The sequence below is a fragment of the Polypterus senegalus genome, chromosome 1, assembly GCF_016835505.1.
Source record: "Polypterus senegalus isolate Bchr_013 chromosome 1, ASM1683550v1, whole genome shotgun sequence".
In the NCBI taxonomy this organism is placed as follows: Eukaryota; Metazoa; Chordata; class Cladistia; order Polypteriformes; family Polypteridae; genus Polypterus; species Polypterus senegalus.
Window position 1 is genome coordinate 31,073,039 of NC_053154.1, and position 27,723 is coordinate 31,100,761.

The 27,723-nt window shown below is 37.0% G+C and overlaps 1 protein-coding gene across 4 annotated transcripts in view; it reads right to left on the reverse strand.

Moving 5' to 3' along the window:
- tep1 (telomerase-associated protein 1) overlaps positions 1–27,723 on the reverse strand; it is a 156,932-nt gene that overhangs the window by 98,982 nt on the left and 30,227 nt on the right. For all 4 annotated transcript variants that reach the window (XM_039745513.1, XM_039745490.1, XM_039745498.1 and 1 more), the window contains exons 7-12: positions 24,135–24,212; positions 17,206–17,327; positions 12,304–12,461; positions 11,952–12,061; positions 8,435–8,528; positions 7,384–7,558 (exon numbers count right to left, since the gene is read on the reverse strand). In XM_039745513.1, the coding sequence (XP_039601447.1) occupies positions 7,384–7,558; positions 8,435–8,528; positions 11,952–12,061; positions 12,304–12,461; positions 17,206–17,327; positions 24,135–24,212 (737 nt within the window). The remainder of the gene's footprint in view (positions 1–7,383; positions 7,559–8,434; positions 8,529–11,951; positions 12,062–12,303; positions 12,462–17,205; positions 17,328–24,134; positions 24,213–27,723) is intronic.

A 27,723-nucleotide genomic window follows, 5' to 3' on the forward strand; every position in this document is an offset into this window, starting at 1 on the left:
AGACTCAGACTCCCAGCCAGGTAACTTGCACCTGAAGTGAAGAAGGGGGAAGTGCACAGGGTCTCTTGTGCAGTTCAGAATTTCTGGCTTTTGAGCACCTCTTCCCAGTCTAGTTTTATCTAATATCAGATCATTGAGGAACAAAACAGACAAACAATCTTCTTCTCTCAACAAGTAAGGATTATTTTCTCTCTTCAATGTATTGCTTTGTGAAGACATGGCTTAATGTATCAGTTCCCAACTCTGCATTGGAACTGCCGGGGTTTCTGCTTTACAGAGCAGACAGAGATGCTGGTAGTTGCAACAAGTCAAAAGGTGGTGGAGTCTGCTTCTATATCAACAAAAAATGGTGTAGTGACATTTACATATTATCGAAGCACTGATCCGGCAATCTTGAACTATTTGCTCTTAACTGTAAGTCATTTTATTCACCTAGAGAATTTTCTTCAATAATTCTCATAGGGGTTTACATCCTACCTGAGGCGAACGTGAATAAAGCGAAGCAGCAGTTGGTAGATTACATTACTAGTTTGGAGAACAGTCATGCAAACTTCCCAATTATAGTGATGGGCAACTTTAACAACACAAACATAACCATCGAGCTCCCCAGATATAAAGAGCTTGTTAAATGCCCCAGGAAGGATGTGAAGACTTTGAATCATTGCTACTCCGCTATAAAGGATGCATACCAGGCGTTACCTCACGCTCCACTGGGTAATTCTGACCATGTTATGCTACAGTTGCTACCCACTTATAGACAAAGGCTAAAATTAGCTAAACCAGTAAGAAAATCTATATATGTTCATGGACTAAAGAGTCAGTTGAATCATTACAAGATTGTTTGGACTATACAGATTGGGATGTTTTTAAAAATGTTTGTGAAAACATTCATGAGCTGACTGACACTGTTAATTCTTACATCAGCTTCTGTGGAGAGGTTTAAAGCCCTAGCAAAACTGTTGTATTTTCAATAATGGAAAGTCATGGTTTATCAAAGAAATCTATGTCAGGTAAAGAGAAAAAGCCCATAAAACTGGTGATAAGGATGCCTAAAGACAGGCTAGGAATAGGCTGAACAATGCCAAATTGAAACAGAAAAGTAAACTGGAGCTTCAGTTCTCTGCAAACAATAGCTCTTCTGCCTGGAGAAGTCTTCAGTCCGTTATAAATTACAAAAAGACATCTCCTAGTGTTTCCTCAAATTCAAGTCTGCCATGAAACTTGTGAAGTTTATCAGGGAGGGATGAACAACAAGGTGCTGAGTATGTACAGTCCCTCTGCTCATCCACCTCTGATGTGGTTTTGACATCATCTACTTCTCCACAAAAGCCTCACCACTATTCTTCCTTTTCTATAAAAGAATACCAGGTCTGAAAGCTGTGCGGATTCTGTCTGATCTGCAACAAACACTGTGCTAGGCAGCTCACTCCTATCTTCATAGACATCTTTAACCAGTCTCTTGCTCAGTGTACCACACTAGATTGTTTATATCTTCTGTTATTGTTCATGTTCTCAAATGTGATAAAATAAGCTGTCGCAATGATAATAAGCATATTGCTCTTACATCAGTTCTAATGAAAATATTTGAACGGCTTGTTCTAACCCATATGAAGTTTGTTACTGCGACTCATCTTGACCCACATCAGTTTGCAAATACATTTGTGGATGACGACATCAACATGGGACTTCACTTTGTGCTGCAGCATGTGGACTGCAATGGAACTTATGCCAGAGTACTGTTTGTAGACTTCAGTTTAGCTTTTAACACCATTGTCCTGAATTGTTGTTAACTAAACTTCTACAGACTGAACTGAATCCTTTCATCTGTAAATGGATTTACAGTTTTCTGACAAACAAGAAACAATACGTTTGTATGGTATCCCATCTCTTAAACTGTCGACTTATTAGCACAGGTGCCCTCAAGACTGTGTACTTCCCCCCTACTTTATTCCATGTACACCAATGATTGTAGGTCCGCTGATCCTTCAGTAAAAAATCATTAAGTTCACTGATGACATCACCATTATTGGTCTAATTACTAATGGTTACGAAACAGCTCATAGAAAGGAGGTGTCTTGTCTTGCGTGCTACCAATAACCTGGTCCGCCATACCACCAAGACAGTGGAAATGATCAGTGACTTTCGCAAACAGCAGTTACAACCTCTCCCACTAGAAATTAACGATTCTGCAGTCAATATGGTGGATTTTCAGTATTATGCACCATAATGCGGAGTACAGGCAAGATCTGGCATAGCGTTTTCAAATAATGACGTGCCTGTGTGAGAGAGGCAGAGACAGATTTGATTTCATTCAAGTGAAAAGATTTTTTTTTTTTTCTCCAGCCGTCTGGAGTTTTTTTTTCTGTCCTCTCTGACCATCGGACCTTACTTTTATTCTATGTTAATTAGTGTTCTCTTATTTTAATTCTTACTTTGTCTTTTTTTTCTCTTTCTTCATCATGTAAAGCACTTTGAGCTACATTATTTGCATGATAATGTGCTATATACTGTAAATAAATGTTGTTGTTGTTACTGGAATATAAAATAAACACTTTTGTAAAGGGATAATGAAACAAGTGTGCTTTTATTCAAGAATAAAACTGAATAACGAAAAATTCAAATGACAACAAGATACTAAGAAGACATGATTCACCAGCGTTTGTGTGTCTGGTTGTACCCCATCAGCGATATCTTTTACAGGTTGAAAAACTTTACACCAGCTGTTACAAACTGAAATCAAAGGCTTCTTCTTTTTGGACATAAACACCACCAGAGTGGCACTGCCGGATATAAACACTAGCATGGCAAATTGCTTGCATACTAAAGTGACTTTAGCTGCAGGTGAAAGTCCCATTTTACTTCTGGTGCCAAGCAGAGTTGTTTCATGGTGCAACAGTCTATTAGCCAGGAAAAGTGCTAGGAAGAAGCTATCTGTTGTTACGGTTCTGCCTTTGTCCAGAAACGGCTCCATAAACTTTATGATCACAGACTCAGAAAGTCTTTGCCTTGAGTTGTAACTCTAAACACAGTTCTCAACAAAACTTTGCCAGATGTCCGAAACCACAGCAAATCTGTCGTTTTTGACACGTTGTGCACGGGTGTCTTTGTTGACAAATGCAAATGCCATATGGTAGTCTGATAGCAGTCATGGGACATCGTATCTTTGATTGCCGGAACAACAAATAGTCCAGAGCAGGCGTCAGACACAGCACCAACTGTGGTCATAGTAGCTCTTGTGAAAAGAATGGAGATTAACGGCATCAACTAAGAGAGGGAGAGGCAAGTTAGTTGTACCACGTGAACGTCACTACCAGATTAAAATGGAATAATAAAAAAAAACAAGCTCTAACTTTTGCAAGTAGCCAAAATTTACACCGGGTATCATAGACTCAAATCAAATGTATGTTTTTATTATAATAATAATAATAGCAGCATCTCATTACTTGGAGCGCCAAAACTTGAACCCTGTACCTTTGGATCATAAGGCAGCAGTTCTTACCTCTCCACCATTCAAGAACACGTATCAACTTCCTGTCAATTGACATTTGAGCTTGGGTTTTTAACTCATTGACCGCAACATGTAAATCGAATGTTTTTTTTTCTTCTTTTGTTATATTCTTGAATAAAGGCACACATATTTATTTGATACTTTGACTATAGTCTTCACACATTATACACTTCACGTCATTATTAGTGTAACATGGAAAAAGTTCCTGCTTTAGGTACGTGTTCAGCACTTCTTGTCTTGCATTTCCTTTCATCCTACACTTATCCAGATCTTTGTAGACACGGAACACACATAAAATGCATGTATTCCAAATAACGATATACTGTATTATTTACCTTGTACAAATCCAGGAACCTCACACGCAGATAAGGAGCCTTGACTTGAGCTGGGAGAACTTTTTGCCCGAGCTGAGCTCCGTCAAGAGGGGGGTGGGATAGCAGGCTGCTTGCTGCTTCACCTGATCGACACATTTACAAAACAAAAGACACTGATGGAGAGGTGTGAAGGGATTTAGGTGGACTTTTTTCATAGGCTTCGGCAATTCAAGTTTTAAGAAAGTGAGAGGGTATGTGGCAATATATTATGATTATGAAAGTTGACACTGCATAATTAAATGACAGATATTCAAATAAAAAACAAGTTTCCTTTGTATGCCCAGTTTGAGTGTAAATGTATTCAATAGCAATGTTTGTGATGTGAAGCACACTTAGTAACGTGAAAATTAAATACAAGCACCCACTTCAGGCTGACTACAATATGCATTTGTTGTGCATATGTGGAATCTTTTGGTATTGGTAGGGTGGCCGTAGATCAGAATAACTGAGGGCACAATACAACTGACATACACAGCTGGAAGTCATAGTGAATTCATGTCTATCTATAAGACAGCATACAAAAGCAATCAAGAAGGCTAATAAGTAATAATTTATTTTGTTTAAGGCTAAGAAGAAGGAGGATAAGAAAGGTCACTTAGTGACACTACTTAGATAAGCAATTTAGCAAGCCATCTAATCAGGTAGATACATATATAATAAATATTTAGAATCCCTTAGTGGTTTTATTTCTGTCGGTTTTGTGCTTTACTTTCTCCCTTTGCATACTCATTCTCTTTGTGTTATATTTTCAAAAAATGTACAATTCTTTGATTTTTGTTATTATTTTTCTCCGTTATAAGGAGGCCTTAATCTATACTAATAAAAGGCAAAGCCCTCACTGACTGACTGACTGACTCACTCATCAGTAATTCTCCAACTTCCCGTGTAGGTAGAAGGCTGAAATTTGGCAGGATCATTCCTTACAGCTTACTTACAAAAGTTGGGCAGGTTTCATTTCGAAATTCTACACATAATGGTCATAACTGGAACCTATTTTCATCCATATACTGTAATAGACTGCAGCTTCATCACGCCTCCCACGTAATTGAGTGCCTGCCCATATAAGGTAAATATTCGCGGGTCAAGGACAGTGCTTAGCATATTATTAGTAAAAATATCTGAATCACAAACTGATGTTAATTATATTTTGTCCATGAATACTAAATTTAATAATTCCAAATAGTCTGTCCGCTTTCTTTCATAGCTTTTCCGATGGTTGTGCTGCTTCCAGACATGTATTTTCGTATTAAAGCATTTAACCAATCACATTTCAGCCATCATTTGTTGCCATGCAGAGAGGCCTTCACAATCCACAGAATAAATGTCGATTAACCTGTTGCTTCAACCAATCAGATTTTGAGTTGGTGTCAGTAGGGCCCTCTAGCAGGCGTACGGCAACGTCACCGTATTCAGACCCATTGATTGGATAGAAGCCGATATGAGGAACTCTACGAGGCCACCGAACGCACCGCAAGCGATCCAAGCACAAGATCCTCGCGCGCACTACTGCCAACTCCATGGCAGGATTCTGGACAATATTATTTACCAGACACAGACCAGATTTCAGACCACGAAAACCTGATGTTTGTCACACTCCTCGAGCCCCAGGTTTCGGGAATACAAGAAAAATTTCACACATGCAGCCTTCTCCAGTTTAACACAAGAGCCACGGAATGCTTTTTGATCTGTCTCGGCTAAAAACAGAACTGACTGTAATGTATGGCATGGATGATTTTGCAGGAAAATCTCCCACTGATCTCCTTGACTTCCTTCATCAGAAAAATCTGAATGAGAGCATGGGGCAGCTGTACACATTGTTATATTTGGCGGTGACCATTCCTGTGTACACTGCTTCTGTCGAGTGGACATTTGCAGCCCTAAAGCGAATTAAAACTTATGCCAGAAATACGACAGGTCAGGTTCGACTTTCAGCATTAGCTTCGATGGCGATAGAAAGGAACTTTTTGATGGAACTGAAGCGCAAGGATAATCCGTACGACAAAGTAACTGTTTTTGAGGAAAGAGAGGAGGATGAATTTTCTTTACAAATAAGCCGAATTTTTGGTGAGTAAAATGTTGCGATTTTCCTAAATAATACTGCAAGTTTATAAGTTATTATTGATGTTTTTTATGTGTGTCGTGGCTGTGGCTGCAGTAGAATGGAACTTGCTCACCCCTGGTTTGTCTATTCAATAAAGGCATTTATTGAGGCTACAGGAGTTATCGCCTCTAGTACTAACGTCCGAGATTCGATTCCCGAGAGGGGGGTGCAGTGAGTGTGTACGCCTGATGAGCCCAGAATTAGGGTGAAACACGTGCCGCGAACTCTGCATTATTTGACAGTAAAACTATTTATTTATATATTATATATACACACAATATTATATATATATATATATATATATATATATATATATATATATACACACATACATATATACAGTATCAGTGCTTCCCGATTCATTTTACACTCGCACCCCCTGTGACGGACGATCCCAATTTCGCACCCCCTTGGTTTGAGAAGACGTATGAAAAAATATGAGGTTAACGTGGATAAACAGATCGCCAATTGAAGCTTTAGGAATAATGGATACTTTATTCGCCATCAATAATTGTTTTGGTAAAGCCATACTCAGTGTAATCCTCCTTCCATTTTCTAATTTTTTCGCGACTAGCCATGATTAAATGAACGGTAAAAAAGTAAGAACGAAGCGACAGTGACTTATTGAGGCAGGCAGACGAGAGCACAATAGCACGCGGGCTCGATGTAGTGCACGTCAAGTCGATCTAAAATGCGCGATCAGATTCGAAAAAATAAAAAAAGTTGTATTTGGATATAAGTAGGTTCTATTTAGTCGACAGAAATATCTTTGGTAGGAATGTAAGTTGAATTTAGTCTTTAAATTTCTATGGTGAAGAAAAATTTATGCAATGATGACTAAATTTAACTTGCATTCCTACCAAACATATTTCTGTTGACTAAATAAAAATGACTTATATTTAAAATTAAAATAGAACTTGAACAGATATGATGCACAGATACTAAGTGCATGTAAGAGTGGGAGTCATCCGTTTTAACAAACAGCGTATTGCACTGATACGAAATAGCCTGTCCATTTAATTATTTAGGAATGGATAGATAAATTAAGATTTTGTACAAATAATGTTTTTCATTTTTCTTCCTTGATGGATTCTGGCACCCCCAGCAACAGCTGCTCGCACCCCAAACGGTATATATATATATATATATATATATATATATATATATATATATATATATATTATATATACTGTATAATGTGTGTGTTTGACAGCAACACTCATAACAGTGACAAAACAATTACATTGACAATCATGTTACGTTATTTTCAAAATGTTTCCTTTTCTTTTTCATTACTTCTTTAACACACTACTTCTCCGCTGCAAAGTGCGGGTATTTTGCTAGTACAGATATATATGGAACACATTATTTATGAAAACAAGTAAAAACAAATACTGTACCTTGTTTTTCGCTCGTAAGCTTCTCTGAGTTTTAGTTGTTTGTATATTAGAGGCACACGCAATGCTCTTCGTCGTTTACTCGTCCACCCTGATCTGGACATCTCAGATTTGAAGGATTTGTGAACTTGGCTCAATATCTTGGCTACCATCTCTGAGCGACTTTGTAAGGGCTGTTCTATGTGGGAAGAAAAATTATAAAAATATATTTAAATCCTGAATATATTAATCCTGAAACATATTTAAGCATAAAAATACATACAGTGCACACATACTGGCTTATGGCAAAAGTTATTGAAGAGGCTGAACAAGTGATATTAGTTTGCCTTCCGCAAACTGAGAAACGTGAACCACATCTAGATGTAACAAACTAAAAAGTAGCAAGTGAAAAGCATGATGTCAGCAAAACTGCCAATAGTAAGACATAAGATGTACAAGAAAAGAACCTGGATGATGGCAACAGCCTCAATAAAAATAAAAAAATGCTGTCCATTTAACATCATTGCATGCAGTTCCCAGTCAAGCAACCTTTTTAATATTTAATATTTTGCACATGTTGGCACAACTGTTAATTATTAGGCTAGCAAATTTAAACCTTAGTAAAAGATGCTGAGACTGTTTTTAGGACCACAGTCTAAATTGTAAATCGGATTATCAAAATTCAGACATGTAGTTTAAATAACACTACTATCAAAAGAGGTCTAAATTATTAAAAGTAAAAGCTTATATCCACCACGATTTTTTTGCAAATGAGCTCAGCAAATGCAGTTTCGGAGGGACCTAATTTATAAATGTGAAAATGAATGTCTCCAATTAATAAAAGCAATATGTAAGTATTATGATAAATATTTCATGATGTGGACAAAGAGGGTATACAGTAAGTGCGAGAGGAAGACTGTTCCAGTTATGATAGCACTGTTAGTTTATATCTGAAGCTTTAAAAAGATGGTCCTAATATTACTGTTAACGCTATTTTTGAGTAACTACTGGAATGGTTCATGGTAATCATTTCAAAACACTATAAATCAAGCAGTTAAAAATTGTAAGGTTTTACCAGCAGCTTCTTTCTGTTGTTTTTCCAAATCCACAATGACTTTGTAGGCAGAAAGGAACCGAAAAGGAAACTGTCTGCTGTGAATCACTGATTTCTAAAGCAAATTATAAGAGTGAATATTAATGAGCTAGAAATGTATATAATCCAACTTAAAAATCTCAGAAAATGTCATCTGAAGTTGTCTATTACAGTACATGACCAACATTGGCACTGGCACTAATTCAACATATCTAAAGGTGACTCATGCACAATATCAAAAATACACTGTGTGTATTCACTTTATACTTTTAGAAATGTTACCCTTTCAGATACTTAATAATCAAACGTTATTTTCCATTGTGTTTCTATACTCGGTGCTTGAAAATGTACTCTAAATTCAACAGATTTTGTTGAACTGTGATGTCCTTTCATTTTACACAAAATAAAGAATGATCTAGCAGAAGACACCTATGTTTGTTTAACACAGATTGTTTAAAAGTACATTGTGATTAAAACCCCTTTAAGAATTATAACCTAATCAAGAGAAAAGCCAAGCAAAATGACACCTTTTATTGGCTAACTAAAAAGATTACAATATGCAAGCTTTCGAGGCAACTCAGGCCCCTTCTTCAGGCAAGATGTAAACCTAATCAAGGAAAAGCAAGCAACAATATAAAAAGGTATTTAAGAGTAATAGGTTGGATGAAATCCAATATGTTCAGTTTTTTGCCTAGCTTTAAGATATTTTTTAGTTTTGTTTTTTATTTTGTTATAGTTTTTTGGCATTTTTAAATTTTGGATTTTTTAGTTTTTCACCATTTTCTAATTTTAGTTTTAATTTAGCTTTAGTTTTTTGCTATTTTAGTTTTAATTTTTCAGCAATTAACACCAAAAATGTCCACATGTTGTATAACGTGTAAAATTGTATATTGTTCATATTGTACATATGCAATTAACGCATATGATTTTACTGTGACAGAATTGCATTTTTTCCTGATAATGCGGCAGTTCAAGGGTTCCAGTATCATCAGAAAATGCAAGAATTAGACCAGTGTGTTCTGATGTAATTTGGCTGAAAGTGTATTTTCTTTAGGGAATTGTTACTTTGCTTATTTTTTTGGAATACTGTTGAAGTCAGTACTGGAACATTGTTAATAACAATATTTGCACATATATTAAGTTAAGTTTTTCCATGTATATATTGCATTTCTGCAAGCATATCATTAACATTAAATACCAAACATCTGTTACAGCAATATCTCAGATCTCTCGCTTAATAAGTAATGTGCAAAACCTGGGGAGTTCCCTGTGAGCCTAAACTGGGAGGAGGTCTTTTAACAACACGTGTAGGAATAAACATTTTGGAAACAGACAGTGCTTAATGACATACTTCTAATACCCAGCTTTAAAACTATTTCTGAATTTACACGCACTCAATCCACATAGGCATGGGGAGACCATGCAAACTCAGACACTCACCAGGTTAGCAATAAAACCTGATCTCATATCACTGTGTAATAATAAAAATAATGATGATAAAAATATGAATACATTTTGTTTATGTAGCACCTTTTGAATACTCAATTCATTTAATTAAGTTATCAAAGGAACACAAAGAAATAAAAGCAAAGATGACATTAATATCACAGGATACAAACCAATAACAAGCATTAATAACTATTTGAAACTCAAAGCTCTCAATTTCATTACGAAACAAGCTTGAATAATGTACAATTACATGGAAGGACATAAATGTAGATGTTATAATCACCCACAATGATGAGGGACAATGAATAAGATAAGGACAGATTTTGTTATCAGTTTTACAGTCAAGCGCTGGATGACACCGACCATGAATTGGCCATTTATTTGTTGTTCAGTTCATATCTAACAATCCCAGCCTGACCTCCGTGGCACTGCAAAGTAAACAGACCAGTGGGAGTCACCTCACTAATACTGGTGTCACATTACAGAGACAAAATCCCCAAGGTTTTTTCTTTTTGTTTGTTTATTTTTGCATGACATATCAAGACTGCATTCTGCAATGAATCATATAATGCTAATGGCGTACAGCTGAGGAGTTGTATGTTAAGCACTTCAATGCCCATGTAAAAACATCAGTACTAATTTCCTGATTAAAACTAAATGTATGTATGTAACTTCAGTCCAGCTGATAACTGCAAAGGTACCATCAACAAACAAATGATGTACAGTATGTGTGAAATAAGCTTAAATTGCTGAAATTCCTACTTTGTTTGTCGTATAGACATAACATTTTTTACCAATCTAAATACTGATAGAATTTGAAATGTGACAGGGGCTATTTGATCCTGACACATCTTACCATGACTCTGATTTTTCAAATTATTTAGCCATGTCTTCCAAAGTAATGTCTAGCATGTTTTAATTTATGTGCCTTTTCTCTGAAATTTAGTAAAAGTTGCCTGTCAACCACTGACAATGGAACATCTGTGACTGAAAATCAATTGAGGCCAATGACATCCACAGAATAAGTCATTGGCAAGTGATGAGATCTTGGTGTTTACTTTCAGTTCTAGAAGGGAAAGCTGACTGATGGACGAAATGACCAATAAAATCCACAGATTCAAATGCCAGCTGCAAGGGGTACTTTGTGTATATGTTAATGCTTGTTCCTAACCAAATTTACAACTGCACTGGTTTTAAATAATATATAATAAATATAGCAGGAAGAGTCTGTTTATTTGCACATTATGGGCAAAGACTAGTGTGGTGAAAATCAAAATGAAAAATTACAAACAAATTTGTTCTCATTTTTATTTTCATGTTTTCATTTAGTTCCAGTTTTCAGACAATTTGTCATTATTATTTTAGTTTTAGTTAACAAATTGATTATTTTTTTTCCTTAACATATTTTGATTTGGTTTTCACTGATGGGAATAACACAGTGTTAAATATACTGTACACACTACCTCATTTGGAAAACAAAAATCAGAAGTCTATTAATTAAAAAGAAGGAATAATTCTTGAAAATATTTATAAGCCTTGGTTTAAATCAGTAATTACAAACATGCAAGTCTCTAATATGTTCTACAAAATTTTCCTAACTCATGAAACAAAATTAATATAATAATATTTACAGCAGTGCTACTCTGAATCTTGGGAACAAAGTGTGCAACACTTGCTCAGACTAGACAACAGGAGCTGGTAATGCAGAGTGGAATTTTACCATGACTAACCACTACATGAAAATATATCAGTGAAATATATGGAAAGTAGAGTCAGGCCAAGTCAAACAAATCATACAAGAAACATAACTTATTTTTGCAAATTAGCATGAAATTGAAAAGAGTAATGATAATAAAGATGAGTTTATATATTTTTTATATTATGTCAATATAACCAAAAGTAGCAGAACCAGTTTCCTTTGAGATGATGTAGAGAAATGTAATTACAACCTACACTCTCAGTTGAAAATAAACCCTGCTTTCTATAAAGTAAGCTTTGTGTATGATAATTAAAGTTTAAAATACTACCTAGTCCCTTTTCATAAACCCACCTTATCTGACAGCCTATGGATGATCTTTTTGTGATGAGCTTCACTAACTTTTTTCATGATAATGTTACGCAGATTCCTTAGCATTGCCATGAAGCCAAGTTGATTTTTATCTAAGAGAGTGATAAAATTACAAATTATACAAGGCAATAAATTGTATTTAACTCCTTAAACAAAAATTAATTAATCAGACCAAACAATAGTATAGTAAGTTTAAATAAGTATTTTCGGCACATACAACAAGTATTTAAGGGTAAATTAGTTACATGTTTATTATGTTTTCCTTAATTAATTTAAACAGAACAGAAACAAAAAAACAAAAAAAAAACTGTTAATTATCATATAGAGAAATTACCAATAAGGTCTTCCCAAACTTCTGCTTTGTTTCCCAAAAGACAAAGTTTTCGTTCCCAAGTTTCAGGTTGACTCAGTTTCATTCGTTTTCCAGCACGTTGAGAATCCCAAGGGCCAGACAACCCACTTTTAAAGTAAGACTGCATATCAGATGGATACCTTGTGATAGGGGAAGAAAAAAGAGGAAACATATGAACATTAATTTTCATGAAGTGTTAAATGATTTATGTAAAGAAAAAGGTGAAAAACAGAATTGTCAAGGTTAAATAAATCACTTCAAGACACCAACGAAATTCAAAAAAAAAAATAAAAATGCCAAATGCAGCTAAGGAAATTATATGAAGCTTATTTTCACCACAAAAGTATTGTATTATTTCACAATAATTATTGCATTATTTCACAAAGACATTGCCTGTTGCTGCCAGTAGTATCATGTATGTAAATGCACCAGTTGTCTTCTGACAACTATTGAGTGAAACATTAATTACAGTGAATACAAATAAGTGACAAGAACTGAAAAAAAGTTATAGGTATGAATTAACATTTAATTAGATTACTTTTTTAGTAAGTTTAGTATAGATGTTTTAGCACAGGTAGAGTTATAGGGCAGAACTAGCATTCCTGTCCTCATGAATTGATCAGTATTAATGAGTATGTTTAACCACAGATGATTACCTGTATTAACACTGAATGCTGGAAATTTGTCAGTAATACTTCCCAGTTAGCAAAATGTATTTTGTCCTTCATGTAATGTGAAGTAAATAAAATCCATCTTTTTCCCACCTCTAACCCGAGGTCCCAAAGATTCAAGGTCTGAAAACTGGTCATTGCACCACCAGATCACACTGCTTCAAGCTATCTATTACAAATAACTGGATTAAAATTAAACTGATGCTTTATTTGTAGTTTTATGGTACTGGAATGCATGCAGCACACTCTTTTTTGATTGTCTATGTGACAGACACCTGCAAAGAACCAGTGTACTTATCCACCACATTTGCTTCTTACCTTATATCCAGTGCTGATGCGATAATCACTAAACAGGGCAGACAAAATTAACCCCAAGCACATGTAAGAATAAATGTGGAGTATATGCCTATAACCTCTGTTCAGGTTTCTCACTTGATTGCAAGCTATGCACATGCTTAACCTATTCCTCACGGACTGTCATTAAATGACTGGAGAACATGTGTGCATAATACCGACTTGAGCAGGAAGTATCTTTGCAAAACAACAATTCTTTTGTTCATATTTTTTCCACAGAAATTTTCATACAGAAAAAAATAAGGTCAAGGCTGGAAAATGTATTCACTTAATAAACATAAGCACTGAAATTAAGTTGCAAGATAGGAATCAGTCCTGGACAGGGTGCCCGTTCACTTTGGATCACACTACAGAGATAACGTGGTAAAGCTCCACATGGGGGTAGGGAGGTGTGCCTTTGCCAGGATTTGAACCCAGGTCTCAAACACTGAGAGGCAATAGCAATACATATTGAGCCACTGTGTCAACCCAAATGTACACAAAATTAGTCAGCATCACAATGAGTTATAATTTTCACTATATCACATTTTCCATAATTTTTTTGAACAAAAGTTATACGTACTGAACCATATGAATATGGGGAATGAATGTGCTAATAAACAATAAACAGATACTCTGTGGCATACCTTAATGACTGTTTTTAATCAAACCTGCTTCTTTCACCCTATATTTACAAGTTTAATCAATATTTATTAATATTTTCTTCTTTTATGCCTTTTGAGCATCTTTGCAGATACTCAATTAGGGATATGACACGTAAACACCAAACTTATATGAAAGCCTTTGCTTTTGCTTATTCTTGGTGCTCCCTGATTTATTCATGTTTCTATTTTTTTGCTCTGACTAGTGGTCTTAATACAAAGCAGCTAAGGAAACTGCTAATAAGAAATTTTGCATAATTTATTTAAGGACACATACACTGAAGAATAATTTGATTAGCATTTACTCTGAAGGATAAAAGCTCGAAAAGTGAATGTAATAATTTACTTTTATTTAAAAACATACTTCAAAGCTAAACGAGTACAGATACCTACAGTAGATTGCTATCTGGTTTAATCAATTTTTTTTTTATTTTCATCACTGTATTAACATTTTAATAGTGAATTTAACTGAAGAAAAAAAAACAACAACTGTGTTGAATCAGATTCATCAATGTTATCTATTTTTATCAAAGCCGGAGAGGAAAATCTCCTATGTAAAATAGTATGCCAAGCATTAAATTGTCTTTGCGATGAAAAGAGAGACTTTTTAGTCTGCTTGTATAGAAGGAGCTTTATTGAAGATTAGTGTGCGAGTCAGATGACTTATAACAAACAGAGATTTAAAATCCTGAAAAGCAGATACAATTGTGATAGTTATTTTAAATTTGAACCTAAAAACAGAAACTGGCAAATTAGTTAATGTCTGTAGCAAGCTGTAAGCGCAGTAGGCAGCATCCATTTAATTACTGGTGTATGGTTTGTACAGGTGGGGTATAAAGCCAAGGTAAGAAGTAAAGAAGCATTATTCTAGCCAACCAACAGAAATGTTAGCATAGCTAAGTCCAAATGTTGAACCCACTGTGGCTTTTGTCCTGGTAATAAAAGTTGCTATGGAAACAAAAAAGGACTGAAGTAGGTACAACTTCTGCCATTCTGATGATGAGACTTTGTGTAGGCAAGTTCTGGACAAGACATTTTTAAAGGCAAATACAAGAGCAATTAGGTCTTCATCATGAGGAATTGTGCGAAGAAAACTAATATTCTTGGTATGGGTAATATAGCTAGAACCCTCAAGCCAAATGCTGTTAAACAACTTGAGAGCAAAGTTAGTACAACAACATAAGATCATAAGAAATGTAATAAACGAGAGAAGACAATTCAGTCCATCTAGCTCGTTTGTTTAGCTAATAGCTTATAGGAAGGAAGAGCTTCGGCCAGTGATCTAATTAGGCTGTCCAGAAAAGTGGAGATAAGTGATATGGGACAGTTAAATGCAGAAACATTAGGGCATCCAGGATTATACAGTTTGTGAATTTTGGGAAGTTGAAAGAACTGGGATATCTGTTCTACAGTGAAGCAGCTAACGGAGGCAATTCATTTTTGCTAACGAGAAGAAAAATGACAGATATAAACTGCTGCTGGTAACCATTATATGGTCCTGTGCAAATATAAAATAAGCACAGTTTTTTTTCAAAGCTTCTAAAATACTGAAGTCCTTTTGCCAGACCACCTTTGGATCACTTTTATAATATTGGTGGTGAAGTAAAGTGCTTGCAGTTCACCTTAAGTAAAGTAGTTGTTAGGATGGCAAACTTTTGTGGTTTTACAACTACTGATAAGCTGTATCTCTAACCTTGTGTTCTTTTCATTCACTGTGGAAATAACCTTTGCCTTTTTCATTTTTCAGATTAATGCTGGCACAGCTCTGCACAAACTCTAACAGACAGGTGTTATATAAAATGGTATGTGTATGTTGTGTTTTATTGTCATTTTTGAATTTTTTTTAAATATATTTTTTGTAGTTTCTATTTTGTAAATTGGTATTGTCTTTTAAATTGTGCTTCCATTCTATGTATTTTGCAGGTAAAGCCCCAGGAGGCGGGACCACCCTGATGTCACCAGCCATCAGCCAGTTAATCATTATGTTTGTTTGGTGTTCTTTGCGAGTAATGCTATATTCTTTTCATTTTCCTGGTTTTGCTGAATCCATGATTCTATGTTAAGGTTTCTGAATTGTATATTGGGACTTGTTTGCTGTAGGATTTTATTTTAGGCAACTCTGTTTGCATACTTTTGATCTTTTAAGTATATTCTATTTTCTGTTAACAAATACTAACTTACAAAGATTCTTTACTTCTCCTCTTGTCCACATACCGGGGGTTTACATTCATCCTCTATTTTATGGAGCTTTTGCTATATTTTTGGACATTTTGTGTTATTTTGCTAGCTTCCCATGTTTGAGGCCTCCTACAGTAGGTCAAAGTCAACTGGTGCCTAGAGGAAGACCACCCCAGTCCAGCTCACAACAAGAATATTCTTTGCCACCAATTTTATTTTCTATTTTCATAATACCACTTAGAATTTACTTGCATAACCAATCAGAGAATCAAGCAAATATAATGGTGAGAATTTAACAGAAATTATAATTTAATGTAACGGACATGGTGTTCTAAATTATTGACTCGTACTTATCACTTGATTATATACTAAATGTACTGAAGGAGCTGAAGGTACAAAATAAATTTTGGAAGAATTGTATACAATTTTGGGATTCAGAGTAAATCTGAATAAGAACATATTTTCTGTTAATTGATTTCTAAGGCAGCTTAAATTTCCTCTGTCTCACAGTAGCTCATGTGCTTAGGAATTATAGTTACACAACAATTTAAAAAGTTATCCAAATTTAACTTTAGAAATCTGATGGAATATGTTAAACCAGACATCAGCTATTCATGTCGTCATCTCACATTTACCGTGAAAAGCTATTAAAATGAATAAATGTATTTTTCACTGCATTCCAATATTAGTCAATTAAGTCTCTTTTTAAAAAAGTGGACAAAATTATAACTTTGTTTATCTCAGTCATATTTTAGTATCTCTTAGTGATTATTTTATGTTAAGTCTTTTTCTTTCTCTGCTCTCTAGATAGATGGTGAAGGGGGTATCTGTATTAATTGAGATGTGGTACTATATGGCTTGTTCACCTGCTACATTTATTGTAATTAAACCATGAAGTCAATAAAATCACTTTAAAAAGATAAAGGAGGAAAATAATTTTAAATTATACATTAGCATTAGTTTGAAAAATATATTTAGGAAAAAAAGTATTTAAGAAAATACTAAATAAACCACCACTTAAAATCTTAAAGTTAACATACCTACGTCCAAGTACAGACATGACCAGTTCTGCTGGTTCTTTAATGTGCAGTTTCCGAATCATACTCTTCAGGTTAAAAACATCTTGTTTCTTGTCTGCAGGGGCTCTGTTACAGGAACGCTCCTAAAAGACAAGGTGAAGTCCAAAGGAGACACATACTGTAAATGGTAACTTTAAGTCTCTGGAAGATCATTTGGAAATATTCAGACTGTTTGCAAAACACTGGCATGTGCTGTTGATAAATAAATTTGATTAATTGTTATATGTAGTTAGAAGTCAAGCAAAATGAACTCTTTTATTGGCTAACTAAAAAGATTACAATATGCAAGCTTTCGAGGCAACTTACTCAAGGTAATCCATGAAACTGTGCCAGCACGTCGAATAATAAACAGCACCACTCAAATGTTCATACAAGAGCAAATCAGAATTTCCATTTTTCCAATTTAGAGCGGACATTCAAAAAAGAGTCAAAGGCTCTTAGACTCTTAGATGTAGACTTCATCCCAGTAAAGCTGCAGGTCCTGATGGCATCAGTCCCAGGATGCTCAGGTGCTGTGCTGACCAGCTGTGTGGAGTTCTACATCTGATCTTCAACAAGAGTCTGAAACTGCAGAAGGTCCCGTCACTCTGGAAAACATCCTGTCTGGTTCCAGTCCCCAAAAAGAACCACCCGTTGACCCCCAGCGACTACAGGCCAGTAGCTCCGACTTCATACGTTATGAAAGTGCTGGAGAGACTTCTCCTGAAACATATGCGTCTGCTGGTAGAACCTTGGCTGGACCCCCTTCAGTTTGCTTATCGGCCCCGTATCGGCATGGAGGACGCCATCATCTATCTGCTGAACCAGGCTTTTTCTCATTTGGACATTGCTGGGAACACTGTGAGGGTCATGTTTTTTGACTTCTCCAGTGCTTTTAACACAATCAGACCATCACTGCTGGGAAATAAGCTTACGGAAATGCAGGTGGACGCCCAATTGGTAGCCTGGATTACGGACTATTCAACCAATCTACCACAGCATGTCCGGCTGAAGAGCTGCTGCTCGGATAGCATCCTGAGCAGCACGGGGGTGCCGCAGGGAACTGTCCTATCACCCTTCCTCTTCACCCTCTATACGTCTGACTTCAGGTACAGGTTTCAGTCATGTCATCTGCAGAAATTCTCTGATGACTCTGCCATTGTGGCCTGTATCAGGGAAGGACAGGAGGAGGAATACAGGAGGGTGGTGGACAGCTTTGTGGAGTGGTGTGAGCTAAATTTTTTACAGATAAACATCACAAAGACAAAGGAACTGGTTGTGGACTTTAGAAAACAGGCTCCTTTTCCCACCCCTGTCACCATCAGAGGAACTGATGCTGAGGTGGTTGAGGACTACAGGTACCTGGGGGTACACATTGACTGTAAACTGGACTGGTCCAAGAACACCAACACGGTTTTCAAGAAAGGGCAGAGCCGACTTTACCTATTGAGGAGGTTCAGGCCTTTCAATGTCTGTAGGAAGATGCTGACTATGTTCTATCACTCTGTGGTAGAGAGTGTGGTGTTTTTTGCAGCTGTGTGTTGGGGCAGTGGGCTGAAGACAGCTGAGGTCAACAGGCTGAACAAACTGATTAAAAAGGCTGGTTCTGTCCTGGGTGTCAGACTGGAGAACCTGGCGGAGGTGTCTGAGAGGAGAATGCTGAAAAAGATTCTCGGTATCATGGACAACCCCTCTCACCCCATGCATGCCTCCTTGATGGCTCATCGGAGCACGCATAGTAAAAGACTCATTGCCTCCAAGTGTAGAACCGAACGCCACAGGAAATCTTTTCTACCTGTGGCAATAAGACTGTATAATTCTTCCTCATTCTGTAGGTGATCCTTCCCATCATCACATGCACCACTTGCACTAATAATCTGTAATTTATTATATCTGTTATAGTTTTTTGTTATAGTTGTTTGTTGCTTTGCATAAAAGGAGTTATATAGTTATAATACAAACTATTAGTTATAGTTATAGTTATTTGATATTTTGTTGAGAGTTATGTTGTTATTCTGTTTATTTAGTTATTCTGTTTGCACTATTACTACTGATCTTCTTAACTCTTTATTACCTTATCTTTATTCCTCTTGTTGCACTGAGCATGTATATGACAAAAGAATTTCCCTCGGGATAAATAAAGTTCTTATCTATCTATCTATCTAACTTTAAAGATGTTCCTATGCATTTCTACATATGATCTTTACTACAAGGGCTATAGTGTAGAGAAGTCATCAGCAGGCACAAAGGAAGGGGAAAAAAAGGATTAAAGATTTCACAGCAAAATGGACAGCTCTTTTCAATTTCACACAGGTCCTGAAAAAATATTAACGTCATTTATCTTCTAAATTATTTGGAGTTGTTACAGTTTATTTTTTCTTTTGTGTAATATGGTGTAATTTTAGAGCTTTGAAGTTGACTGTAAGAAAACACCTGTTTTGATCATTTCAGAATATGTTTGTGTAATTAGTTTTACTTTATGGTTTGTGCTGTAAATGTGCAGATCAGTGAAGAATCACAACAACCCACCTGGTTGCAAAGTTTATATCTTCCCAGGATAAATTCATACATTGGCTGCTAAGCATTTTCTGGAATAAGGGCGGTGCCATACAAAAATAAATCAAGTTTATGCTGCCTTACTTAGGGTAAGAAAAATTAGTAATTTCTTGCAGAGATGTGTATGAAATTATGTGGTTTGGTTACTTTTTCACAATGCCTCCTAATACTGCTTTAAAATGAAAAATAGTGGCCACAAGCAAAGACTGGTCTCCACTCTTTGATAAAATAACGGTGAGAATGTGGAGAATCTTTTCAAAGAGTATGTGGATTAGTTCTAATTTATTTTCCTCTTCTGTATGTTGAGATAAAGCCTGTTTCTCAATATTGCATTGACTGAGTGAAATTAAAAAATGCCCAGTCACCAGAACATATACTTATAATACGTTAGTAACACTATATTCTTTGACTCAGTAGTTTACATTATCTTAATTATTCTTTGCTTTGACAGTATATTGTCCTGTTGCAACTCAAAAATAACACATCTGGATGCTCTTGCATAAAACTTTGAAAACTAAAGAAATGTCTATACCAAATCTAGAATAGGCATTCATCTATGATGTGTTTGAAAGAGAAGCAATTGATTTCATTTTTGGGAGATGCCATTTAGAACCAATTAAGAAAACAAAACCTCTTGAACCACTTAGCTGGATGTCATCCGTCTATATTATGCAACATTAGTAATCTGAGATTTTGTTATGAACATTTTGATAGTTTGGTACTACTCTGGATCAGTTCCTATTGAATTGTATTGCATTAGGATCCATTTTAGTTTATTTAAAAACCTGAGATTAAAATAATTTTCAGCCAGCTCTACCAACTTGGGGCAAGCAACATAGTTAAATTGTTTATTTTTCGGTGGAGTATTCCTTTGAATTGTAGATATATTTGATACTAATGTTAATTTTGGCACTTTTCTTCTTCCTTTAAGACATAGAAGCTGATAGTATTCAGGCTGCCCGGAGTCCGGATACTCTCAAAATATTTGTAGTAAAGCATGAAGGTGCTCCTGATGCAGAAGCAGCAGATGTTTGTCTTATTGTTGTGAGAACTGAAGCTGTAAACATTCTTGGTAACTTTGCATGTGCCATGTTACTAGGTGTTATATATTCACTGAACTTAAGTTACACTAAAGAGCTCTGGTATATTTTTGATGAAATTGTTTTTGAAGTTGGATAGTTTCAGACTTAGCTCAAAGGTTCTTTCTTTAAAAAACAGGTTAATGTGCTAATGCTAATATGTATTTTTTATTCATGTTATTTAGTGAAATATCAGAAGAGCAATTTGTTTTGTATATGTGTATATAAAATCATATATCTTTCAAAAAAAGCATTGTTAGTTGTTTTTCCTGATTTAGCTACTAATACAGAAGCCCTATTCTAGATAAGATTTTGTTAAGTTTATTTAGTAAGGCTACATACTGTCACTGGCAAACATTAGAAAAATCAACCATTCTGATAGCAAAATAAGTTGTACTGTTAATGAGGACCAAAAGAATGGCTGTAGGCATTTGTGAAGAGAAAATAAAGGTAAAATAAAATGTACACTGTAGTTACTGTTATTCCTAAAGAAAACTGCTGTGATGTTTTATCACTGAAAAAAAACATTTTTTTTTATTTTACCCATATAAATGAGTTTATTTTACATAAAAATTGTACAAATTTGAATTTACCTATATTTAAAAGTTTATCCAACAAAATACACAGACTTTCATCTTTAAATTAATTACTACATTGTCTCTACTAAGTTTTTTGTTTAAATCTAATTATACATGGTTGGGCGGGTTCTTCCTTTTGCGCATGCACACTGAGGAGTTTCTCACGCTGCAGGCAAGTGGCCCATATACACACCTCGGAGAGAATGCGACTCACTCAGGGAGCCGCCGAAGGTCCCCGTATCCACCATATCCACCTGATGCGGGCAGAGGAAAATCAGTGCAGCAGACTCCCACAAGTGTGCCGCCGCCAAGGACACCCAGAATGGTATTGTGTCACGGAAGGCCATGCCGAGGAAGGCTCCTTGGACAGATGAGGTCCATGAGGTAAGTTCCCTGCCCAATGGCAGCCGGCCCTCGGGGGTCGGACCTTATTTATCTATTCTAGGCAGGGACTGCCCAGATCCACGTCGGTGGCAGACGCGTGGCGATCTGTAGGCTTTGGCGGAGCGACGGCCACACGAAGAGCTGGGGAGGAGGAGCCGCTGCAGCTCAGAAAGCCACTGCAGCAGAAGAGCTGCCAGAAAGATCAACCCCCGCATCAGGGAGCAGAAGAAGATGGCAGAGGACCGGAAGTCCCTCCCTGTGACAGGAAAGGGATTGGACGGTGTGTGCCATGTTCCTGTCAATGATTGGTCAAAGGCAGGACCAGTGAACGTCCATCCTGAGCCAGGGGAGGACTTGAAGAAATCCGGAAGAAAGCTCCACAGTGCACAGCCGGTGAGTAGTACCAATCAACAGGTAAGTCCTCCGGCGGCTGATGCTCTGTTTGTGCCTGCGGCTCGGCACGACCCAGATGCTATGTCTCGGGGCGGAGCGGCGCTGGAATCTCTGGCCGGAGGATCGTGGTGGTATGGGTAAGTGAGACCGGTACAGTAAAGAGAAATGGAGAAACAAGCAAATGTGTCCCGGTATCGTGCGGTTCCGGTGACCGAGTAGCCACGTCTCTGATAGTGGAGGCAACGCAGAGGGCTGATCGTATGGTAGGGGTGGAGACAAGACACCGGCTGATGAGTGCCGCGGGTCCTAGTGCCCCACTGCCAGAGCCAGCATCAGTCTCAAGCCGCCCCACAGGGGTGAAGACGTGGAGACGAGGAGTCTCTGCCTATCCCGTTGGGAGACTCAAGCCACCAGGGCACCCCAGAGGAAAAGGAAAAACCGGAGGAGTGAAGTCGGCTCTTCCTACAAAGTGAGACCGCAAGCTCACGTATAGTGACGGGCCGCCCTCTGCCGTCGCAGAGGGAAGCCCTGAAATCAGCGGGGATGACGGGAGTGTCAGCGGTCCCGTTAGACAACCTGAAAATGGGGGTACGAAGGCCGCGGAGCGGGCACAGAGGTTTCAGCCGCCAGGGTGCCGGCCGAAGGGGGGAGCATTGGCTCTTTAATGGAGTGAAGGACGCCAAGCAGTGGTATCAGGGCAACGTCTCCGCCCCTGTTTCCACCTTATCTTTTGCAGGACTGGGCCCTGGACGACTGAGTTTTGAACCCACTTGGTAGAAGGCCTGCAATCACAGGACAGGCCACTGCATCCAACGGGTTTTCGCTGCCGATGGGGCAGTGTCACAGGAGGCTGGGGGTCAGACCCAGCCGGGACGCATGGAAGGACCAAGAGGTGGTCTATACATCCCCAAGGCCACGAGGGGGCAACTGCCCTGGATGCTGAGGGGACCACAGGGAAGAAGCAAGGAGGCTCAAGCCCAATGGAGCCCATGGCCACCTCCAGGGGGCACCCCAAGCGTCATGGAGATCGACATTTCCGCCACACCTGACAGGGTGGAGGAAGGACCTTCCATGGATGCCTGGAGTGCTTCCAGGTGCAAGGGCAGCACTTCTGCTACACCAGGAAGTGCTGCTGGAAGAGTGTCATCAGGCACCTGGAGCACATCCGGGTAGGAATAAAAGGGGCCGCCTCACTCCACTCAGACAGCTAGAGTCAGGGGCGGGAGCAGGATGAAGCTCCCGTGAGGAGAGGAAAGGTGGCCCACAGACGTTTGAGAGAGAGACCCGTGAAGTGGGTGATTGGTGCTGGGAGCACTGTGTGCTGTGTGGGACTTTATCTATGCTTAATAAACGTGTGTTTGGACAAAGTGCTGGTGTTAGCCTGATGGTGTTCGGACCTGAGCTCACATCACACAATGTATCTTTGACCACTTAACTATCTCTTGAAAAAACTCTCTTCATTAGTTTTCTACAACAGAAGTCTTCCCTTTATTACATATTCATTCATTATCATCTGTACTTTCTTTCAACTTTCCCAAACACAAAACAATTGTTCTTCCTTTCTTCAAGTTCATTAGACTCTGTCATCACTAAAGTGATGAAACCAATTTTCACAATAAATATTCCTTCCCACACTCATAAATCAGTAAGCAGTTTGCTTTCTGATATTTTGAAAGAGCCCCTGAGAAAGCCAGAAACAAAAGTCCTTCAGCATTTACCTCATCAAGTTTAACAAGAATTAATCAGCTCAATCAATCAATCAATCTAAAGCAAACACTGCACTAGAAAATACATGCTTAATTACTAATTTATAAATAAAATTTTTAAATTAACCTTATTTCTATGCAAATATATTGTACTTAGAAATAACTAAGTGATGGACTACACAATCTATATGGAGAAAAAAGCCTGGAATACTTACATACTTTAAGAATTCAAATTCTCTGATTTTCAAAAGTTTAGCCCACTCTTTGACTTTTGATTGTTGAGCTTCTTCATCCTTGAAAGAATGAAACAGGGCATAATATACTTAATATTTTGTTCTTAATTAAATGTACAGATACACCTCAGCCTACGATAATCTGACTCAAGTTCAACTTGCATTTGCGGTAAAAGTACCAAAAGGCATCCACAAACCTTTTTGAGACATAGAAGACGAAGACTGTAGTCATCAGGGCCGTGTGGTAAAAAGAGCACTTATGCTGCCAGGAGCATAACAATGGAGACTTGGGGAAAAAAAAGGGGAAGGCTATACATTTGCATACCATCCATGAATTAGTGCATTAATTAAGGAGTAAAAAAAGCAAACATGTTAACAACAAACAAAAAAAAAAATAGCATATACACATATAGTAGTCAAAAGTTGTAGAACACATGTTATTCAGCAAATGTAATCAATGGAAAATCAATGAATGACCTAAAATGGTGAAAAGGTAACCAGTAAACTGCTACAAATTTAAATTTAAAGTTTAGGCTAACAAAAGCTGAAAAAAAAGGAAATATCAGAATTTTACAAATGAGCCTTCTTCAGGGAACAACATAAAGGTTACAACCTATAGATGTTCTGCGGCAATTAAAGTAAATTAAGTCTTGCAAGTTGTAGCAAGCAATTTGCATAGGTGTCACAACTTCCGTTGATTACTTAAAAACCCTGTCTGTCTTAAAGCTGAGTTGGAACAGTCTGTGTTAGTACGCCTTCTGAAGTCTGATAGGAAGAGATCTGGTGGACCTAAAGTCACAACTTACTGTGGGTCACCAGCTTGTGTGAGAAATGGATGCTTTTAATTTTGGGAACAAAAAGAAGTCACAGTGAGCAAGACTTGTCATATTAGTGGCGGTGCCCGGCAACAACAATGCTGCTTTTGGATAAAAACTCACTGACAAGGATGCAGGTATAACTGTGCTGTCATGCTTCAGCAATGTTTGCAGGTGTACTGTAATGGTGCAAAATGTATTTTTGCGTTTACCAATTTTCTGGAAAATTTTCCTGATGTTTTCCCAAATACACTATAGCAGCTCTTTGTAATTTGCTAATTAACAAACAGTCTGTTCACAGGGAAACTCTTCATTAAAAAGTCACCCAATTTGCAACAATGCAATCACCACTGTTTTCATGCTTGATATGATCCTTTATACAGTATGGGGTAAGAAAAATTGCCAAAGTCACATGCACAATTGCAGAATAAATGTCAGAAATAATGTACGCGTTCAATTAACTAAAACTGTAGGTATATGATACCTAGTGGCATAGTTGATAAATATACTCAAGAATCATTGTAGAAACTGACTCCGGGAAATTTTCAGTCCATAAACCAACAGAACCCAACCAACCTCATCCCTTTTTTGTGCTACAATTTGTGCACATAAGCGAGTAAAAGTGCTTTAAATTAAAAGTTTGATATTATTACAGTTCTCTACAGTAATGTACATATTCTGCAAAAGTGTTTAAATACGTATGCTGTATAAAGTTCAGCCAGCTATAAGTTATAAGTTATGGTGAGCATCCTGTACATATTCAGTATCATACACTAAGTTTTTTATTCATTTTCAATATTGTGCTAGGGCTATTTAAATACAGCAGTGTACATGTATATTACTGCAATATACTGTATTTTTAAGTGACAGTTGTTTGGAGTGCAGTTATTTTTCATGTAACATTTGTGCAAATTGGTACTTGTATTGTATAGTACTGTGCACTATATACAACATCAGATTTACTTCTTAACCCTGTTGTAAGTTGAGATACAGTATACCTGCATTTTTACATAATGTACTTACATTCCTTGGCTTTCTGAAACCCTTATTCCATTCTGTGTATCACAGTGAGAAAAGCAGGGTCAAACCCTGTACAGAATAAAAGTCAGCTGTAGGACAACCTTAAGTGAATACCTGTACTCATTCCCGCCAGACTAATTTATAAACAGCAATTACCCTGGCACACACATATTAGATTAGGGAGGAAAAGGGAGAAGCTGAAGAAACCCCATACAGACCAATTAAACCCTTACACTCACACCTGGATCACTGCAGTTCTTGGCAAATTATGCTTACCAGATTTAACAACAAAAAAAAGTCATACAAAGTTTAACAAAATGCAAATAATGGGGGTCATAATATAGGGAATAAATGTTTTCACTAAATGAGAGTATAACAGAAACCTAGGACAAACATCTTTTACAAGATAAGAATAAGTTTAAACAAAACCATTTACAGCATCTACTTCAAGAGTGCAAGACACTGCTCGTTTTTTCACCCCTCACTCAACATTTTGCAATTTCTTAGTTGTTTTATTCAATGCACAGCACAGCAATGATAGATTTGAAATCGGTGATAAAAAACAATTCAAAAGATCCAATTTTTATCATACAATTAATGTAAATGATTCCTTAGAAGATAAAAACAGTATAACTATGACCAATCAATGCACATTGTAGGTTGGAACATGATGACCACCTTAAGAAGAGAAAAGTGCTATCACATCTCACCTACTTAGAAGCAAAAGCAGAATTAAAAAGACCAGTCTTGACTGAAAACATATTAAGCAAATTTTTCAATACAATTTGTAATATGAAAACCAGAGGTGGTGCCATTATTTAATTTAATATTGTTTTTTGTATCCGTATACTGCTCCTGGATTATGTGAATTTCCCATTGGGATTAATAAAGTATCTATCTATCTATCTCTATCTATCTATCTTAATTGAAGGCCATGTGGTACTACCTTTCAGTTCTATTACTGGTATGCAAACACATATATTTGTAAGATAAGGCAATGAATGAGGCCAAAGCCTATGAAACTACAGCTGCTTGTTTACATGTTGAAAGGAAATCTTGCACAAAACATATTATTTATTCTGTGCTCCAGTCAACACTAACTATTGCAATTTTACCTGAAATTTGGTGTTTCACAAGACATGGAACCAATGTACTGTCGGCATAGAAGCTCATATACATGTTAACCATTTACTAGCCAACGCCCGCCATAGCATACGGCGGTGTAAGAATTGGAACGGAAAACGGTGAGAAAGGAATTTAGAAAGAAAGAAATACTTCTTGAAAGATGCAGTTGTGAATAGGTGTTTAGCTGGAGACGACAGATAATGAGTCGAAAGATCAAACCCTAGAAAAAGCCACGTACAACTGACTGTGGTTGAAGACTAGTTGTTGTACATTAACGCAAATCTTTGCAAACGTTAGTCCTTGGGATTGTTGATAGTCATGGAGAAGGCGAGTCTGAGTGGGAATTATGTGCATTTAAATTTAAAAGGGAGATTGGTGTCGGAAGGAAGGAGAAAGATTCTATGAATGAAGATTGTTTCAGAATTTGGATAGCGATAAGTTTGCACTCAATAATCTGTCATCTGTCATTCTATATATATATATATATATATATATATATATATATATATAATCTCTTATATAAAAAGGGATTATATCCTGCTTCCTCTTCAAACCCGGTCCCCCCCACATGCAACCCACACGGCATTTCTCGATTCCTATTTCTCCTCTTC